The sequence below is a fragment of the Rhinoderma darwinii genome, chromosome 1 (genome assembly GCF_050947455.1).
Source record: "Rhinoderma darwinii isolate aRhiDar2 chromosome 1, aRhiDar2.hap1, whole genome shotgun sequence".
NCBI classification, from domain to species: Eukaryota; Metazoa; Chordata; class Amphibia; order Anura; family Rhinodermatidae; genus Rhinoderma; species Rhinoderma darwinii.
Genome location: NC_134687.1, coordinates 422034528 through 422056447, shown reverse-complemented (window position 1 = coordinate 422056447; position 21920 = coordinate 422034528). Strand labels below are relative to the sequence as shown.

The 21920-nt window shown below is 43.8% G+C and overlaps 1 protein-coding gene across 6 annotated transcripts in view; it reads left to right on the top strand.

Annotated features, from left to right (window-relative positions):
• CCDC157 (coiled-coil domain containing 157) overlaps positions 1-21666 on the top strand; it is a 45973-nt gene extending 24307 nt beyond the window's left edge. For 4 of the 6 annotated variants that reach the window (XM_075829653.1, XM_075829645.1, XM_075829636.1 and 1 more), the window contains 3 exons: positions 11626-11765; positions 16714-16811; positions 20721-21666. In XM_075829653.1, the coding sequence (XP_075685768.1) occupies positions 11626-11765; positions 16714-16811; positions 20721-20922 (440 nt within the window). In that variant the 3' untranslated portion in view covers positions 20923-21666. Of the gene's footprint in view, positions 1-11256; positions 11511-11625; positions 11766-16713; positions 16812-20720 lie in introns of those variants that run through there. The other 2 variants (XM_075829660.1, XM_075829671.1) reach the window with 2 other exon arrangements.
• The last annotated feature ends 254 nt before the right edge of the window (positions 21667-21920 follow it).

Genomic DNA, 21920 nt, shown 5'->3' with positions numbered 1-21920 from the left:
CTCTGTTAATACACACTAAGTACAGATCCATCTAATTCATCTTCATCAATTAGAACATACATATTAGATGAATGCATATATTAGTACTATTTCATACGTGCTCATTCATTATCCGCTTATAATCTGTATAGTGTCAGACAACCTAATGTATTTTGTCCTCTGACTTCTATAAGAGTGTGGTATACTATACAACTAGGCTATCAAGTAATGAGTCCATTTAATTGAGAATAATCGTTGTGCATTTTAGTGTGTTGCCCAAGCAAGTACAAGATATCTTATAAACCTAAAGAACGGAGTCCGACACACCGAAAATTAATTAAAAGTTGAAAATTTTATTGAGACAAATAACAAAAAAAAACATTAAAAGTTAAAGATGATTACCACAGTATGAAAAGGATACCAGACAATGATACATGCAATATTTAAGTTGTAGTAGAATGAGAAACAGGATGACACTGTATAAATAAAGATTATAAGTGTAAGGTGGAGCCGTGATATATAATGTCCTGCATCCAAATCAACAGGTAAAGACCACAAATAAGTGGCACATATTAATCAAGACTAGATGCAGGAGTTTAAACACAGCAACCAATTACACGCACAGATATACACCATTAGGTGTGTACATAGAAATGACAGCAGAAGAGGCAAATGGAGCCTACATATAAATGGCTCTAAAATAGAGCACCTTACCCATGTCAAAGTCAGCACTGTCTGGCATCAACCCCGACACGCGTTTCGGCCCTAGAGCCTTCGTCTGGGGGTGTGCATTTTAGTGTGTTGCCCAAGCAAGTACAAGATATCTTGAATACAATATACAGTACTTTAACCCATTCAGGACTGAACCTGTTTTGGCCTTCAGGACGAAGCCGATTTTTCATATCTGACATGTCACTTTATGTGGTAATAACTCTGGAATGCTTTTACCTATCCAAGTGATCCTGAGATTGTTTTCTTGTGAAATATTGTACTTTTATGTTAGTGAAAAAATTTGATCGATAAATTCAAGATTTATTTGTAAAAAAACACCAAGATTTAGAGAAAATTTGTAAAAATTAGCATTTTTCTAAATTTAAATGTATCTACTTGTAAAACAGATAGTAATACCACACAAAATAGTTACTAGTTTACATTTCCCATATGTCTACTTTATGTTTGCAACATTTTTATGAACATCCTTTTATTTTTCTAGGACGTTACAAGGCTTAGAACTTTAGCAGCAATCTCTCATATTTTCAAGAAAATTTCTAAAGACTATTTTTTCAGGGACCAGTTCAGTTCTGAAGTGGCTTTGAGGGCCTTATATATTAGAAAGTCCCCTTCAATCACCCCATTTTGAAAACTGCACCCCTCAAAGTATTCAAAACAGCATTCAGAAAGTGTTTTAACCCTTTAGGCGTTTCACAGGAATTAAAGCAATGTACAGTTGAAATGTACAAATTTCATTTTTTTTGGCCAAAATTCAAATGTAATAAAAAAAATTCTGTACCACAGAAGGTTTTACCCAAGAAACGCAACTCAATACTTATTGCCCAGATTCTGAAGTTTATAGAAATATCCCACATGTGGCCCTAGCGTGCTAATGGACTGAAACACAGGCCTCAGAAGCAAAGGAGCACCTAGTGGATTTTGGGGCCTCAATTTTTTTAGAATATATTTTAGGCACCATGTCAGGTTTGAATAGGTCTTGTGGTGCCAAAATAGTAAAGACCCCCCAAAAATGACCCCATTTTGGAAACGACACATGTAAAGGATCTGCCAGACACAGCTTCTGTGTCGACGCCCGTGGGTAATCAGTCTGCACCTGATCCTATGTCTGTGAGACTGACTCCATCTTCCACCACTCAGGATGGCAGGCTTAGGAGTGGGAGAGCCTATCATAGCCTGGCCAGACGGAGCTGCTCCCGCCCACTGTCTGTCTATTTATACCTGCCTTTCCTGTTCCTCCTTTGCCTGTGATTCTGTTCTGCTTGTTTCCTGGCTCTGCTGCTGCTGCTGCTTGAACTACTGATCCTCTGCTTGTTATTGACCTTGGCTTACTGACCACTCTCCTGCTCTGCGTTTGGTACCTCGTACTCTCCTGGTTTGACTCGGCTCGTTCACTACTCTCCTGCTCAGCATTTTGTACCTCGTGCACTCCTGGTTTGACTCGGCTCGTTCACTACTCTCGTTGCTCACTGTGTCTCCGTGGGCAGCTGCCCCGTTTCCCTAGCTTCTGTGTACCCTTGTCTGTTTGTCTGTCGTGCACTTACTGAGCGTAGGGACCGTCGCCCAGTTGTACCCCGTCGCCTAGGACGGGTCGTTGCAAGTAGGCAGGGACTAATTGGCGGGTAGATTAGGGCTCACCTGTCTGTCTCCCTACCCCGTCATTACAACACACCTCAAGGAATTTATCTAGGGGTATAGTCAGCATTTTGAACCCACAGTTTTTTTTGCTAAATTTATTTGAATTAGTATGTGAAGATGAAAATCTACTTTTTTTCTGAAAAAACATAGAAATGTTTAATTTTTACAAGGAATAAAGTAGAAAAAACACCCCAACATATGCAAAGCAATTTCTTCCGATTATAGCAATACCCCAGATGTGGTAATAAACTGCTGTTTGGACCCAAAGCAGGGCTCAGAAGAGAAGGAGCACCATTTGGATTTTGGATTTCTGATTTTGCTGGAATAGTTTTCAGTGCCGTGTCGCGTTTGCAATGCACTGGAGGGATGAAAACAGTGGAAACCCTCCAAAAGTGATCCCATTTTGGAAACTACACCCGTTAAGGAATTTTGTTAGGGGTAAAGTTAGCATTTTGACCCCACAGTTGTTATGCTGAATTTATTGGAATTAGTCTGTAAAGGTAAAAATCTACTTTTTTGCTGAAAAAACGTAGACATTTTTAATTTTTACAAGGAATAAAGGAGAAAAAGCACCCCAACATTTGTAAAACAATTTCTCCCGCTTACGTAAATACGCCACATGTGGTAATAAAGTGCTGTTTGGACCCACAGCGGGGCTTAGAAGGGAAGGAGCGCTATTTGGCTTTTGGAGCTCAAATTTAGCTGGAATAGTTTTTGGGTGTCATGTCGCATTTGCAATGCCCGCGAGGGACCAAAACAGTGGAAGCCCCCGAAAGTAACCCCATTTGGAAAACTGCACCACTTAAGGAATCTATCTAGGGGTATTGTGGGCATTTAGACCCCACAAGTCTTTTGCAGGATTTATTAGAATTAGGCCGTGAAAATTAATATCAACATTATTTCCACTAAAATGTTGAATTTTTTTTCAATTTCATAAAGGCGAAAAAGCACCCCAACATTTGTAAAGCAACTTCTCTCGAGTACGGCAATACCCCACATGTGGTCATAAATTCTTTTTCATTAGAAAAATGAAGGGAAGAAGGAAAATAAATGGATCATCTAAAGGCGCTGCTGCGTGGTGAAATCAACGGAATAGTAGAGAGGTGTAGTCCAGGTATAAAATGTACATGGCCTGAGGAAGACACTTGTTCAGCGTCGAAACGCGTAGCCACGTCTTGTTCTAATAAAATATATTTTATACCTGGACTACACCTCTCTAATATTCCGTTGATTTCACCACGCAGCAGCGCCTTTAGATGATCCATTTCCTTTCCTTCTTCCCTTCATTTTGCTAAGCGGTTCTCTTTGGGAACCGGTTCGAATCTGGCAGCAGCACTTGTGGACTCATTTTTTTGCGATTTATTCATTTGGATTAGGTGAGCATGGCAATGTATTCCTCCTCACCTGCCTAACCTATTGACCCGCACAAGGTGGCGCCGTGTTTTTTGCTCTTTTCTTTTCATTAGAAAGTAATTAACCCTTTCCGGACTGATCCTGTAATGCCGGGGTGGGGAGACAGACAGGTGAGCCCTAATCTACCCGCCACTCAGTCCCTGCCTACTTGCAACGGCCTGTCCTAGGCGACGGCGTACAACTGGGCGACGGTCCCTACTCTCGCTATGTGCACGACAGACAGACAGACAAGGGAACAAAGAAGCAAAGGGAAAAGGGGCAGATGCCCACGGCAACACCGTGAGCTACAAGAGTAGTGAACGAGCCGAGTCAAACCAGGAGTGTACGAGGGACCAAACGCAGAGCAAGAGAGTAGTCAGTAAAGCCAGGGTCAATATGAAGCAGAGGACAAATAGTACAAGCAGCAGCAGAGCCAGGAAACAAGCAGAATCACAGGCAAAGGAGAAGCAGGAAATGAAGGTATAAATAGACAGAGGGCGGGTGCTAGCTCCGTCTGGCCAGGCTGTGATAGGCTCTCCCACTCCTCAGCCTCCCAGCCTGAGTGGTAGAAGAAGGAGTCACTATATCAGACTTAGGAGCAGGTGCAGACTGACTAACCACGGGCGTCGACACAGAAGCTGTGTCTGGCAGATCCTTTACAGTACCCCCCCTTTTATGAGGGGCCACTGGACCCTTTCTAGGTGGACCTGGCTTGTTGGGGAAACAAAGATGGAACCTCCTGAGCAATACCCCAGCGTGAACATCCCGGGCGGGTACCCAAGTCTTCTCCTCAGGCCCGTATCCTCTCCAATGGACCAGGTACTGGAGGGAGCCTTGGACCATCCTGCTGTCCACAATCTTGGCCACCTCGAATTCTACCCCTACAGGGGTGAGAACAGGGACAGGAGGTTTCGTCGAGGGAGCCAAGGACGGGGAGCAGCGTTTCAGGAGGGAGGCATGAAACACGTCGTGTATTCGAAAAGACGGGGGTAACTCCAGTCGAAAGGAGACAGGGTTAAGGACTTCAATGACCTTGTACGGCCCTATATACCGGGGAGCAAATTTTTTGGACGGGACTTTAAGGCGCAAATTTTTAGGAGACAGCCACACCAGATCCCCGACCACAAACAAGGGGTTAGCAGAACGTCTTCTATCTGCCTGAGTCTTTTGTATGCTCTGGGACGCCTCTAGGTTCTTCTGAACCTGGGCCCAGACTGCACAGTTCCCAATGAACGACATCTACCTTGGGATTGTTGGAACCACCAGGTGAAACGGAAGAGAATCGTAGATTAAACCCAAAATTACAGAAAAAGGGGGAGACCCCTGACGAGTTACTGACCCGGTTATTAAGGGAAAGTTCAGCGAGGGAAATGAAGGAGACCCAATCATATTGACAGTCAGAGATGAAACACCTTAAATATTGTTCTAGAGACTGATTAGTCCTCTCAGTCTGGCCATTAGTTTCAGGATGGAAGGCCGAGGAGAAGGACAGATCAATCTCCAACTTCTTACAGAAGGCTCTCCAAAACAATGAAACAAATTGTACCCCTCTGTCAGAAACAATATTGACAGGAACCCCATGGAGACGCAGGATGTGTTTTGACAAACAAGGTAGCTAACGTCTTAGCATTGTGTAGTTTCTTGAGGGGCACAAAGTGGCACATTTTACTGAAGCGGTCTACTACAACCCACACCACTGACTTGCCTTGAGATGGAGGCAGATCGGTGATAAAATCCATGGAGATATGGGTCCAAGGTCTCTGGGGAATGGGCAAAGAACATAGTAAGCTCGCTGGTCGGGACCTGGGAGTCTTGGACCTAGCACAAATTTCACAAGTGGCGACGTAGGCCTTAACATCTTTAAGCAACCCAGGCCACCAATAGTTTCTGGCAATGAGGTGCTTGGTACCCAGGATGCCTGGATGGCCAGGTAGTACAGATTCATGATTCTACCTGAGTACCCTTAGCCGGAATTGCAGGGGAACAAACAGCTTGTTCCCGGGAGCTGAACCTTGATCAGCCGCATTTTCGGAGACTAGGTCAGAATCAACAGAGGAAATGATTATACCTGGGGGCAAAACACAAGCAGGATCTTTCTCCGAAGGTGGGCTGGCCATGAAGCTACGCGACAGTGCATCAGCTTTAATATTTTTAGACCCAGCCCCTATAGGTGACCAAAAAGTTGAATCTAGTAAAAAATAAAACGCCTATCGAGCTTGTCTCGGGTTTAGCCTCCGGGCAGATTCTAGGAAAACCAGATTCTTGTGGTCGGTAAGGACCGTTACCTGGTGCCTAGCCCCCTCCAGGAAGTGGCGCCACTCTTCAAATGCCCATTTAATGGCTAAGAGTTCGCGGTTGCCAATGTCATAGTTACTCTCAGTGGGTGAGAACTTCCTGGAGAAGTAGGGACGGAGATGGGTGAGGGACCTGGTACCCTGGGACAAGACAGCACCCACTCCCACCTCGGAGGCGTCAACCTCCACGATGAACGGCTCCATTTGGTTAGGCTGAATCAGCACTGGGGCCGAGATAAAGCACTTCTTAAGGACCTCAAAAGCCTGGACCGCCTCAGGAGGCCAGTGGAGGAGATCAGCACCTTTGCGAGTGAGATCCGTAAGAGGCTTAGCGATGACCGAGAAGTTAGCAATAAATCTCCTGTAATAATTAGCAAACCTCAGGAAGCACTGTAACGCCTTCAGGGAGGCAGGTTGGACCCATTCAGCCACAGCCTGAACCTTGGCAGGGTCCATGCGGAATTCATGAGGAGTGAGGATTTGACCCAAAAATGGTATCTCTTGCACCCCAAACACACATTTTTCGGTTTTAGCAAACAGTTTGTTTTCCCGAAGGGCCTGGAGCACCTTCCTGACATGCTCAATGTAGGAGGACCAGTCCTTGGAAAACACCAGTATGTCATCAAGGTACACTACAAGAAATACCCCCAGGTAGTCTCTTAAAATCTCATTTATGAAATTCTGGAAGACCGCGGGAGCATTACACAACCCAAAGGGCATGACGAGGTATTCGAAATGACCTTCGGGCGTGTTAAATGCAGTCTTCCACTCATCCCCCTCTTTGATGCGGATAAGGTTATAAGCCCCCCGTAGATCAAACTTAGAGAACCATTGGGCCCCCTGAACCTGATTGAAGAGATCAGGAATCAACGGAAGGGGATACTGGTTCCTTACAGTGACCTTATTCAAGTTTCGGTAATCAATGCACGGCCTAAGACCACCATCCTTCTTCCCTACGAAGAAGAAGCCAGCACCTACTGGAGAAGTAGAGGGGCGAATGTAAGCCTTGGCCAGGCATTCCTGGATATACTCTCTCATGGCTTCACGTTCGGGACAAGAGAGATTAAATATCCTACCCTTAGGGAGCTTAGACCCTGGTACCAAATCGATTGCGTAATCGTATTCTCTATGAGGAGGTAACACTTCGGAGGCCTTTTTAGAAAAAACATCAGCGAAGTCCTGAATAAACTCAGGTAGAGTGTTCACCTCCTCAGGGAGAGAAATAAAATTAACAGAAAAACATGACGTCATGCATTCATTACCCCATTTGGTAAGATCCCCAGTGTTCCAGTTAAACGTGGGATTATGCATCTGCAACCAGGGTAGGCCTAAAACCAAATCGGACGATAATCCCTGCATCACCAGTACAGAGCCCTGCTCCAAATGCATGGAGCCAACAAGGAGTTTAAAAACAGGGGTATGCTGCGTAAAATAACCATTAGCAAGAGGAGTGGAGTCGATACCCACTACCGGGACAGGTTTAGGCAATTCAATCAATGGCATAGCTAAAGACATAGCAAATTCCACAGACATAATATTAGCAGAAGACCCTGAATCCACGAAGCCATTGCTGGTAGCAGACCTACCACCAAAAGAGACCTGAAAGGGAAGCAAGATCTTATTAGATTTCATGTATACGGGAAATACCTGTGCGCCCAAGCGACCTCCCCGATGGTCACTTAGGCGCGGAAGTTTTCCGGCTGCTTATTCTTACGACTAGGACAGTTGTTCACTTGATGCTTGTCATCCCCACAGTAGAAGCAGAGACCATTCTTCCTGCGGAACTCTCTACGTTGTTGGGGAGACACGGAGGCCCCGAGTTGCATAGGTTAATCCGAGTTTTCCATGGAAGAATGAAGCAACGGCACCTCGGAAGCCATCATGGGGGAGCCAGAGGCGAAGGCACAAAATCGTTCAAGTCGTCGTTCCCTGAGACGTCGGTCAAGACGTACCGCTAAAGCCATTACCTGATCTAGAGAGTCAGAAGAGGGATAGCTAACTAGCAGGTCCTTAAGGGCGTTCGACAGACCCAATCTAAACTGGCACCTCAAGGCAGGGTCATTCCACCGAGAAGCTACACACCACTTCCTAAAGTCCGAACAGTACTCCTCAACGGGTCTCTTACCCTGACGTAAGGTCACCAGCTGACTCTCGGCAAAGGCAGTCTTGTCAGTCTCGTCATATATGAGCCCGAGAGCAGAAAAAAAAAGGTCAACAGAGGAAAGCTCAGGGGCGTCGGGAGCCAAGGAGAAGGCCCATTCTTGGGGCCCGTCCTGGAGCCGGGACATAATTATACCCACTCGCTGGCTCTCAGAACCTGAGGAGTGGGGCTTTAGACGGAAATAGAGCCTACAACTCTCCGAAAGGAGAAAAAAGTCTTCCGGTCCCCTGAGAACCGGTCAGGCAACTTGAGGTGGGGTTCAAGAGGTGAGGTGGGGGGCACTACCAGGGTAGCATCATGCAGGTTGCCCCTCTGAGTCAGGGCTTGGACCTGTAGGGAGAGGCCCTGCATTTGCTGAGCCAGGGTCTCAAGGGGGTCCATAGTGTGTCAGGGACCAGGGTAGAAAAGGTATATGGGCTTGTGATTATGTAATGCCGGGGTGGGGAGACAGACAGGTGGGCCCTAATCTACCCGACACTCAGTCCCTGCCTACTTGCAACGGCCCGTCCTAGGTGACGGCGTACAACTGGGCGACTGTCCCTACTCTCACTATTTGCACGACAGACAGACAGACAAGGGAACAAAGAAGCAAAGGGAAAAGGGGCAGATGCCCACGGCAACACTGTGAGCTACAAGAGTAGTGAATGAGCCGAGTCAAACCAGGAGTGTACGAGGTACCAAACGCAGAGCAAGAGAGTAGACAGTAAAGCCAGGGTCAATATGAAGCAGAGGACAAATAGTACAAGCAGCAGCAGCAGAGCCAGGAAACAGGCAGAATCACAGGCAAAGGAGGAGCAGGAAATGAAGGTATAAATAGACAGAGGGCGGGAGCTAGCTCCGTCTGGCCAGGCTGTGATAGGCTCTCCCACTCCTCAGCCTCCCAGCCTGAGTGGTAGAAGAAGGAGTCACTCTATCAGACTTAGGAGCAGGTGCAGACTGACAGACCACGGGCGTCGACACAGAAGCTGTGTCTAGCAGATCCTTTACAGATCTATGTTTTGCTTTTTCTTTTTAATTTTTCCTCCCCGCTTTCCGAGAGCCATAACTTTTTTATTTTTCCGTCAATAGAGCGGTGTGAGGGCTTATTTTTTGCGGGACGAGCTATAGTTTTTATTGGTACCATGGTTTGGTACATACAACTTTTTTAGCACTTTTTATTACATTTTTTGGTAGAGACAAGGTGACCAAAAAACAGCGATTTTGCAGTTTTAAACTCTTTATTTTTCACGGCGTTCACCGTGCGAGTTAAATAATGGTATATTGTAATAGTTTGGACTTTTACGGACGCAGCGATACCAATTTTGTGTGTTTTTTTATTTTTTTACATTACTTTAGAGAAAAAATGTGAAAGGGTTTTGTTATTGGACTTTAAATATTTATTTCATTTTTTCCACTAATAATAACTATTTACTTTTGTTTTTACACATTTTATTAGTCCCCATATGAGACTTGAACCAGCGATCGTTATACTAATGTATTGCAGTATATTGTCATTTTTACATGCTCCTGTAACAGCGCGATTGCTGTTTCTATCGGTTAGTCCCGGGTATCAGCTGCAATACACCGCTGACACCCGCAGCGCATGGCGCGGGCTCAGTGCTTGAGACGCGCCGTACATTCTCCCCCACTCCACGACATGCTATTAAGTCATGGTGCGCAAAAGGTTTCATGCGCAGCGGATGGTGCAGAGTGAAAATGTAAATTTTCGACTGATGTGCCATTTTAGTGCACTATATGTTGTGCCCAGTTTGTGCCACAAATACCACAAATTAAATATTAACTGGGTTCTCCCGGGTATGGCGATGCCATATCGGTGGACGTAAACTGCTGTTTGGGCACGCTGTAGGGCTCAGAAGGGAGGGAGCACCATTTGGCTTTTGGAGCACAGATTAAGCTTGGTAGTAGCTCTGGCGTTTTGCTGGTATTTCAGTTTATAATGTGGGGGTACATGTAGGCTGGGCAGAGTACATCAGGGGCATAATAAGAGGGTATAATAATGGAGTAAATAAATAATCTGCAGATATGTGGCCAGTGTCGCACTGATAAATGGCGCCTGATCTTATCCGCTTTTGGAACACTCTGCACATTTTGCATCGCCATATTCTCGGAGCCGGAACTTTTTTATTTTCTCACCACCGGAGCCGTGTGAGGGCTTATTCTTTGCGGTAAAATCTGTAGTTTTCATTGGTACCATTTTGGGGTACATGCGATTTTTTTTTTTTTGATCACTTTTTATTCCATTTTTCGGCAAGCGAGGTGATCAAAAACCATCAATTCTGACAATGTTTTTTATTTATTTTTTACGGCGTTCATCCTGGGCTATAAATGACCATTATATTTTATTCTGCGGGTCGATTACGGCGATACCATATGCATATCGTTATTTTTACATTTTGCAGCGTTTGCGCAATAAAAGAACTTATTTATAAAATAAACTATTTTTTGTGTCCCCATATTCTGAGAGCCATAACTTTTTTATTTTTCAGTCAAAAAGTAGTGTAATGTATTCCAACTGTCAGTGTGACGTGACAGTCACACTGACAGGAAGCCTACGACGACCAACCTCCGGCTGGTCCTCATAGGCTTCGGTACATGGCAGCCCGGAAGCCCTTGTCTGGCATCCGGTTGCCATGGGCACCATCGCCAGCCCCCGTGATTTCATGTGGGGGTTGCCGATCTCTGCTAAACTCCTTAAATGTGGCAATCGGAATCGACCTCCGCATCCAAGGGGTTAACTGCCGGAATCAGCGGCAATGGGCCGCTGATCGGCAGCAGGGAATGCAGGGCAGACACACTGCACAGTTAACCGCCGCTGCGGTGTAGCGCCGCGCGGCGGTTAACTGTCAAAGCACTGACGTAACTGCACGTCGAGGTGTGCGAAGTTACTGCTCATCTCGACGTGCTTTAACGGCAAGGTGCGGTAAGGGGTTAAAGAAGTGAAAAGATAATTGGGGTTGTGATACTATGATATGGTACATTGCCCAACCAGTCAGATGTTTATTTTATTATAGGGTGTGTGTACACCAATCCTAATAAAGTTGCACACTTTTTTTTTTTTTCTAGCACTGCTTTCCGTAGCGGACAATTCCACCCGAAGAACTCCACCACAATGGTGCAGTTTTCCGGACGTGATGGGCTGTGGGTTCTAGGCTGTATCCGACCCGTGTTTTGATTTCCAGTGGAGATGATGAATTAATCTTGTCGTAGGGACCGGTTTTGACGCAGTATGGTGCATGTCACAGTTATTTTGCAGGACCCTCTTACGCCAGTTTTTCATTTGCGACACATAAATAAATCTGCCCACAGTACGGTTTTTCCCGAGGTAATAGTTCACCATATATTTGGAAAATGAGGGAAACACAAGCATTATTTGATGGCTATTTTCAGCTTCCATTATACAATAAATACAAACTCTGTTGTCCCACATCATAGGCTCTGGGGATATTACAGAAGATATGGAACAACAGCTACAAGCTAACAGTATCCGTATAAATATTCTCCAGGAGGAGAATTCAAAACTACGAGTAAGCCTGCATAAACTGGGAGAGAGAAGCAAACAAGGGCCACTGAAGGTAAATGTGGGGGCAGAGGGAGTGGTGTAACACTGCACACTGGGTTTGTAGTCTGTAACCATGGGGTAACAGTATTCTGCACAGGAGCTGTATATGTAATGGAGGGGATAAGAAAACAGACAAGTGAGCCCTAATCTACCCGCCACTCAGTCCCTGCCTACTTGCAACGACCCGCCCTAGGCGGCGGGGTACAACTGGGCGACGGTCCCTGCGCTCAATAAGTGCACGACAGACAAACAGACAAGGGTACACAGAAGCAAGGGAAAAGGGGCAGTTGCCCACGGCAACACCGTGAGCAACAAGAGTGGTGAACGAGCCGAGTCAAACCAGGAGTGTACGAGGTACCAAACGCAGAGCAGAAGAGAAGTGAACAAGCCGAGTCAAACCAGGAGTGTACGAGGTACCAAACGCAGAGCAGGAGAGTAGTCAGTAAGCCAGGGTCAATATGAAGCAGGGTCAAATGGTTCAAGAAGCTGCAGCAGGGCCAGGAAACAAAACGAGAAGAATCACAAGCAAGGAGGAACAGGAAAGGCAGGTATAAATAGACAGAGGGCGGGAGCTAGCTCCGTCTGGCCAGGCTGTGATAGGCTCTCCCACTCCTAAGCCTGCCATCCTGAGTGGTGGAAGATGGAGTCAGTCTCACAGACATAGAAGCAGGTGCAGACTGATTACCTATGGGCGTGGATACAGAAGCTGTGCCTGGCAGATCCTTTACAGTATACATGAAACTGTATGTTTATTATGTTTTTTCTGACCGGATGCTTCATTTATTATTTTAGATGTATTGGAGCAATAAAAAATAGTTACAAAAATATACATATCCTTTAAATGGACACTATCATTTCAGACAATGTATGCTAATCTAATAGTATATCTGATATAGATCAACTTCGTAATTTACTTACTGTTCTATTTGATAGAGATAGGAGAGCAGGATGTTGCTGTGTATAGAAGACATGATAGCAGTTAGGCTCCGCCCACTAGCTCAGAGAAAACTGAGATATAGAGATAGTCTGCAGAGGAGAAAACTGCTGAATAATGCAGAATACAAGTCATATAATGGCCAGAAATAGTGTTATTCCTCATGTACACACTCATGACAGTTTATTCTAAAAAGTCATCTAAAAAATTAGCTACGCTTTACCTAACCATAGACTGGATTGTTTATAGTGAATAGCACACTACTTCTTAACCCCTTGCTGACACGTAGAGTTACGTCTTAGCTGGCAAGGAGAAGTAATGCATCGGGTTCACGGGCTAAGTCCGCTCCACACTAAGTGGGTTTTGGCTGTATGAAACAATCTAAGCTTCAAAGCAACGGGTGGAATCGGAGATAGCTCCGATCCCATTCGTTTGACCCCTTAGATGCCACAATCAATAGCGACCGCAGCATCTAAACCATTAGAGGGATGGGGACGGCCCCCTCCGACTGCTCACCGGCCCACATGCACGGCGATCGTAGGGTGACGATAACAACTGTCAAGGCAGCCTGTGGGCCTAATGAAGGCCCACAGGTATGCCATCTTTCTGCTCCTATTACGCCCTGGCAGAGGCAGGGCTTTATATGAGCATGTAAAAATCACAATATAATGCAATACATCAGTATTGCAATACATTATGCAAGTGATCCAACGATCGCTAGTTCAAGTCTCCTAGGGGACTGCAAAAAAAGTCCTAATAAAAAAAGTTAAAAAAATGTTTCATAAAGTTTTTTTTTTTTTTTTAAATAATATACAAAAAAAATATTAAATGTTGAAAAAAAAAACTCATTACCATTTTCTTCCAAAAGCAATGTAAAAGTAAATAAGTAAACAAAATTGGTAGCGCCGCGTCCATAAAAGTCAGAAATATAAAAAAATGATTATTTAACCCTCACGGTAAACACTGTAAGAAAACAAAAATTGCCAGAATTGCTGTTTTTTCGTCACAATAAGGCTTTATTCAGACGAACGGGAAAAACGTCCGTGCAACGCGCGTGATTTGCACGCGCGTTGCACGGACCTATATTAGTCTATGGGGCCGTGCGGACATGTGCGTGATTTTTACTCAGCGTGAGTCCGCTGAAAAATGTCATGACATGTCCGTTCTTTCGGCGTTTTTCGCGCATCACGCACACCCATTGAAGTCAATGGGTGCGTGAAAACCACGCATGCTGCACGGAAGCACTTCCGTGCGAACTGCGTGATTCGCGCAAGAGCTGTCAAAAGGAATGAAAACAGAAAAGCACCACGTGCTTTTCTGTTTACAAACATCCAAACGGAGTGTCTTTGAGATGAGCGACCCCGGACAACCGATCCGAACTTCACCACGTTCGGCCGAACTCGTTTTGACCGAACCCGGCAAGGAGATAGTCACTGTCCAGGGTGCTGAAAGAGTTAAACTGTTTCAGCACCATGGACAGTGACTTACGATCACAATATACATGAACGTATATAACTGCCTGCTTCTTCCTCCAGTCTGACCTCCCGGGATGACAATTCAGTCCAAGTGACAGCTCCAGCCAATCACAGGCCAAGCACAGGCTGCAGCGGTCACATGGACTGCCGCATCATCCAGGGAGGTGGGGCCAGATGTCAAGAGAGGCGCACCACCAAGGACGCGTCCCCAAGGCAACGGCCGGGAGGGAAGTTCTCGGTAAGTACGATCGTCTTTTTTTTTTTTTTTTAACAGGTTGCTCGATATTGTGATTGGAATTCACTGTCGAGTGTGCTGAAAGAGTTACTGCCGATCAGTTAACTCTTTCAGCACCCTGGACAGTGACTGACGTCGACTAGCCTCATCTCTATGATGGCGGCTGCGCGAAAATCACGCAGCCGCGCATCATACACTGATGACACACGGAGCTGTCAAGTGGTTTTTGCGCGCGCAAAACGCCGCGTTTTTGCGTCCGCAAAAACGCCACGTTCGTGTGAATCCAGCCTAAAATGGAAGAAAAAGTTATCAAAAACTCTTATGTATCCCAAAATGGTACTAATAAAAACGATAGCTCACCCCACAAAAAACAAGCCCTCACACTGCCTAATCAATGGAAAAATAAACAAGTTATAGCTCACCCCCCAAAAATTTTTAACAATTCGTTTTTTCTTTGTAAAAGTAATAAAATATAAACGTATAGAAATATATCAATTTGGTATCGCCGTAATTGTATTGACCCACATTATAAAGTGAATATTTTGTTTTTTTACCGCATGTTTATCGCCGTAAAAACGAAACCCAAAAAACAATGAAGGAATCACTTTTTTTTTCCCATTCCGCCCCAACATCATACACTCCTCTGTACAACGCCCACTTGGTCTAAAGTAAAAACACGCCCACTTGGGCATTAAGAAACTCATTAGCATAAAGCTAAAAATCGCTCAGAAAGTGGTAAAAATAGATTGTTTTTTTAAATAAAAAGCACTGCTGTCACCTACATTATAGCGCCGATCTCCTTATGTAGGAGATAGGACACTTATATTGTGGTGACAGAGGCTCTTTAACAATATGCATAGTGAATCTCATTACGGTTCAACTAACTACTACTTTTATTCATTTGTCTATTCAAAACTGGTCAACTTTATTTATGAAAATGTTGTGTGCCAGTGTTGACAAATGTGGATGAAATGTACTGCACATTACCTTTAAAGGGAATGTGTCGCGAATAAAAATTATTATTTTTTTAAGTAAGTTACTTATTTTTATTATGTTTTTTACGTGTTTTGCTGTATTTTTTTTTTTTTCCACATGGTGGGATGTATTAAAAATTTAATAATAATTTGACGTTCTCCTATGTTGGCCACCAGAGGGAGCACTTCCCAGAATTACAGCAAGGTGAATAAGGGAAAGCAACCTTACTCACAGCTGCTGTAAATGTTGGAGGGAATCTCACCCCCTCCCTATTTTTGGCTACAAGCCAGGAAAAGGTGTCTTCAAATTGCTAAGCAGTATCTGGCTCTCATTTTGGGAGTGATTGTACAAATCGCAGCTGGTAGAAGCTCTGGGACACACCAAATGGCTAAGGGTATGTTCACACACGCTTACTAAAAATGTCTGAAAATACGGAGCTGTTTTAAAGAGAAAACAGCTCCTGATTTTCAGCCGTTTTTTAATCAAAATCACGTTTTTTGCGGCTTTTTTTATGGCTGTTTTTGGAGCTGTTGTTCTATAGAGTCAGTGAAAAACGGCTCCAAAACAGGCACTTCTTTTTCGCGGGCGTCTTTTTACGTGCCGTTTTTTGAAAATGAGGGGTAAAAAAAATGCTTCCGATTTTTCAGCCGTTTTTCGGGATGTTTAACGGATGACTAATCCTTCGTTCACATCTGCGTCAGGGCTCCGTTCCGATGTTCCGTCTGAGCTTTCCGTCGGAATGGAGCCCTGACTGACACAAAGGGAAACCAGAGGTTGATTTCAATGGTGACGGATCCGGTGCCAATGGTTTCCGTTTGTCTCAGTTGTGCAGGGGTTCTGTCGTTTTACGGAATCAATAGCGTAGTCGACGGAAAGCTCAGACGGAATGTCGGAACGGAGCCCTGACGCAGATGTGAATGAAGCCTAACATAACAAATGCTAACGAATGCAATTAAAAATCCTACTGATTTCAATAGGATTATTACTGGATCCATTTTTATCCTTATTTTAAACCAAAAAACGGATCAGAGTGATGGATTAAACAACGCACGTGTGAACTTAGCCTTAGAAATTTCGTACGGTATATACACATTTCTTGTTTGTGACTCACTAATGATCACTCATTCATGTAACTGCTAAACAAACCAACCTGTGTTTTAAAGCATGAGTTCATATTTTTCACTCTGTTCTAATCCGTCGTACCGTACAGGCGCACTATAACAGTCATTTACAGTTGTATCATACAAGTTGACATTTGTTAGCCACCCTTAGCTCTAATCACGATATAAGTGCTTCGAACATATTATGAAACAAATGTTATCAACCCGTTGTTTTATCATAGGTAATTCCTCAAACTCAGCTCTGGACTCTTCCTACCACAGTAGAGCCTTTGTTTCCAGAACCCCAATCACAAAGCAGCGGCAGCAGTAGCACATCAAAGTGAGTATTATGTCATGTAGTGTCTTTCATCCTGCAACATTACACTGCTGATTCATTTAGTCATCTCGTTTTTCAAGCCCTTTGAGGATTCTAACTGAAAAGGTCCTAAGGCAAGGTATACATGTAATATAATCGAAGCGGATAGATAGATAGATAGATAGATAGATAGATAGACAGACAGATAGATAGATAGATAGATAGATAGATATATGTGTAAAAAAATATAGAGCTATTTTATGAGGGAAAAAAACTATATATTTAGCCCTGTCAAAAAAAAAAAACGAAAAGAAAAGGTAACACGTAAGAATGTTTTGACAGCATAAACACTCACTTTCATGTTTTTGCAGGATTAGTCATACTATACCTGACTCAAGCGTGAAGAGAGGGTGTAGTCAGTCACTCAGCTTTGTCCATGTGATTATAAATATTTCTACAATGGGCGTCAGAATACACACTACCTGAGGGTATGTTCACACGAGGGCGTCCGTTACGGCTGAAATTACGGGGATGTTTCAGCCTGAAAACATCCCCGCAATTTCAGCCGTAACGGCATGTGCAGGCGCTTGAACGCCGCGTCAATTACGGCCGTAATTGGCGCTGCTATTCATTGGAGGGAATGAATAACGGCTCCAATTACGGCCAAAGAAGTGACAGGTCACTTCTTTGATGCGGGCGTCTATTTACGCGCCGTCATTTGACAGCGGCGCGTAAATATACGCCTCGTGTGAACAGACAAACGTCTGCCCATTGCTTTCAATGGGCAGATGTTTGTCAGCGCTATTGAGGCGCTATTTTCGGGCGTAATTCGGGGCAAAAACGCCCGATATATGTCCGTAAATAGGCCGTGTGAACATACCCTAAGGGAGCTGATCTGATATTATTACAATGCCGCAGTTTGTAAGGGAAGAGAGGGAGAGCATAGTGCCCGTTTACATGTTGTGATTTTTTTTCCCAACGCCCAAAATTGTACTAGGATTGTTTTTTTTTGCATGTTGATCAAACTAGTATTACCATTAATACCATACGGTAGGACAAGTTGGAGGATGACTATTTAAATGTTACAATTTAATAAATGATGACAATAGTTTTCATGGATGGAGAATACATTTTTACCAATGATTAACAATAATTTTATCATTCATATTGATTATTTTCTGCAATTACACTTGGCGATTATCATTCCGAAATAGCAGAATAGTTTATATCTTAAAGATAATTACTACGTGTAAGGCTTTAACCCCTTAACGGCCAGCGTATAGTATTTTTCTGTGGGCCGTTCGGGGGAGTTCTGAAGCGCCACCTTTTCACTTCGGCACTTCAGAAGAAGTTTTCCCACATCGGGCGGGCTGCTCCTGAAGCCCGGGCTGTTGCTAACAGCCTCGGGCTTCAGGGAATCGATCGGAGACCACTAGCCGTGGTCTCTGATCATGTTTAGGGCATGTTCACACGTGGCGGAATTGCTGTGGAATTCTGCTGCGGACAGTCTGCAGTGGAATTCTCCAGCGGCCGTTTTCAATACATTTTTAGGCAAGTTAGTTCAGACATTGCGGAAAACTCCGCTGCGGACCATAGGCTGCGGTGCAGAATTTTCCCTCCGCAGCATGCACTGTCTGTTGCGGAGAAGAAGCGGAATTTCACTGCGGATTTCAGCCTTTGCAATGCAAAAACTGAAATCTATGGCAAGTCCGCTGTCTTTTCTGCAACGTTTGAATTACCTGTCAAAATATGCAAATGTTGGTGCAGATTCGTTGCCTGATTGCCCCAAATCTGCACCAACATTTGCAGCGGAAAAACTCTGTCACGTGTGAACATGCCCTTAACCCCTCAGATGCGACGCTCAATCGCGAGCGCCGCATCTGAGTGGTTTTAGAGGGAGGGTGCTCCGGGGGCATCCCGCCATGAAATCGCGGGCTGCGGATTGTTTCTATGGCAGCCTGGGGGCCTAATAAAGGCCCCCAGGTCTGCCTTTAGTAAATGCCTGTTAGGCCATGCCAGAAGAATGGCCTAACAGATGCCTGTCAGTTTTACACTGACAGGCAGTAATATACTGCAATGCAGAAGTATTGCAGTGTATTATAAAAGCGATAAAAAGATCGCACAGTAAAGTCCCCTAGAGAGACTAAAAAAATTTAAAATAAAGTTTAATAAAGTTTGTAATAAATTAAAATCCCAAGTAAAAAAAAATTATTTCGTATCGCTGCGTCCGTAACGACCCCAACCCGCACGATGAACGCCGTAAAAAATAAAAACAATGCCAGAATTGCTGTTTTCTGTTCATCCTGCCCTCCAAAAAATTTGATAAAAAGTGATCAAAAAGTCGCATGTACTCCAAAATGGTACCAATAAAAAATAAAACTCGTCCCGCAAAAAACAAGTCCTCATACAACTGCCAGCAGAAAAATAAAAAAGTTATGGCTCTTTAAATATGGCGACACAAAAACAAATAATTTAGAAAAAAGTGTTTTTACTGTGTAAAAGTAGTAAAACATGAAAAAAACCGATAAAAATTTGGTATCACCGCAATCGTAACCACCCGCTGAATACAGTTATTATGTTATTTATACCACAAGGTAAACGGCGTAAATTTAACACACATAAAAGTGGTCAAATTTAAAAAAATTTCCCTATTACCCCACCAAAAAAGTTAATAAAAGTTAATCAAAGTTAAGCACCCCAAAATGGTGCTATTAAAAAATACAACTTGTCCTACAAAAAAACAAGTCCTTATACAGCTATGTCGACGGAAAACAAAAAAGTTATAGCTCTTTGAATGTGAAGATGGATAAACTTAAAAAATTGCTTTGTCATTAAGGGGTTAAACAGCACATTAGTCAATTCTTGATCTCTTTCATAGAATAAATATCATGTTTAGTATACACCTGACGATATTTGGCCACTGCAGCAAGCGCCGATCAATGAGACATCGTTGATTGGCGCTCGCTTGCTCCTGTCACACGGAGCTATGGATGGGGACGACCGGTCGTTACTCGGATCGCTTGTCCCCATACGTTATCATCATGTCGGCAGCGCGTCTCTCCATTTACACAGGGAGATGTGCTGCCGACAACGATATCATATTTTACTTTTTTTAAAACGATACGACCAGCAGATGATCGAGCTCGTTTGCTCATTCATCTGCTGATCACTGCCGTGTTTACACAGCGCCATTATCGGGAACGAGCGTTCTATGAACACATGTCTGCCCGATAATCGCCCAGTGTAAAAGGGCTGGCCATATCAGATGTTAACCTTTCACTTTTTACCTACTTCTATACATAGCATTTTTTGTGATCTCACAGCATGCTAAGCCCTGTCCATCTCTTTGCTATGGTTTACTATGTCGATTGTTTCAGTGTTTGCCTAGGGTGTCGCAAAAAACAGAAACCCAAAATGATGTAATGTCCGTGCTTTTTAGAATATCTTACATAGTTTCAGGCTTGACCTAGGTAGACCTGTTTGGGCTGTTCTGAGTTAGGTGACATTTTTACAGAATTGTCATTTTGTTGTATGTTTTAGGCTGGGTTCACACGACCATGTTACGTCCGTAATGGACGGAACATATTTCGGCCGCAAGTCCCGGACCAAACACACTGCAGGGAGCCGGGCTCCTATAATCATAGTTATGTACGACGCTAGGAGTCCCTGCCTCGCTGCAGGACAACTGTCCCGTACTGTAATCATGTTTTCAGTATGGGACAGTAGTTCCACGGAGACGCAGGGACTCCTAGCATCGTACATAAGTATGATGCTAGGAGCCCGGCTCCCTGCACTGAGTTCGGTCCGGGACTTCCGGCCGAAATACGTCCGTCCATTACAGACGTAACGTGCTCGTGTGAACCCAGCCTTAATGTTTTCACTTTTGCAACTGTTTCTTGTTTGTTTGTTTTTTGTTTGTTTTTCTGTCCGTAGGCCTCCTAGTCCTAAATTAAATGCAGTGGCACTCCCAAAAGACACAATGAAATCTCCAACTATCAGTCAACCAGAAAGAAAAGGATCACACCATTCTCTAAACCTTGTTACTTTCCCACCCGAGAACTCGCCCATAGCGGCTTACGCACGTGTCAAACAAGTGAAAGGGAGAAACCGAACCCCTAGTTCAGATCGCAAATAAATAAAAAAATACAATCCCCCAAAAGGGTCCATGTGACTATAACCAAGCTGAAATAACCATACTCTGACGTCGGTGGCTGCTGTTAAACATTAATGATGAGCGCCAAAATGACTTCGAAAATGTACACAAAGAGATAAAGAAAGAGTTTTATTGTATCAAGTGGGTTTATTGGATGTTTTGAGTTAGTTTTATATAAACCGGAATCACATGTATGTTTGAATTACAATCTTCCAGTACTAATGTGACGGCTGAGGCACATCATTGCTACATGCTGGAACACACTCTATCTTGCTTGTGTGGAGGGGGAAAATATATGGAAATTGTTGTAGTGCCATTTTCATGTTCTGATGCGGAGCTGTGTGGTAGTGTTCCCACTCTACTGAAGAATGGTGCCCATGTGGTACTGTTCCAAGTTTGCGTCTGTAAAGAGACAGCTATGCCTTAATATTCACATGCAGGGATGGGACAAATCTAGCAGCAAGTAGGCATCTCAAACAAGAAGAATTTACCACCATAGAAAGGGTCTATGTATGAGAGGTGTCTTGTCAACCATTGATGTCAGCCTTTATACCATGTGTGACCAGCTTTACATGTTCAAGAGATATCCGTCCCCTATTGTCTATATCATTTATTGCATCATTTACACAAGTGTATTATGTGCATTTGTGCTTTAAATGGGTTTTCTGGTTTTATTTTGATAAAGTGTAATAACTGTAAAAATTAAAATGTATAACTTTTATAATATACTTTGTGTTCTAATTCAACATAATTTTTAAGATCCCTGCTTGCTGTCAGTAAATCAGAAGATTATTGTGTACATTCAGAGGCTAAAAAGTCTTCCTGATCTACTTCTGCTCACAGCTGAGAAGAGGGCACACTTGTATATAGTCTAGACAGAAGTATTGCAGTGTATTATAATAGCGATCGGACGATCGCATTGTGAAGTCCGCTAGTGGGACTGGTAAAAAAAAGTAAAAAAAAAAAGGTTAATAAAATTT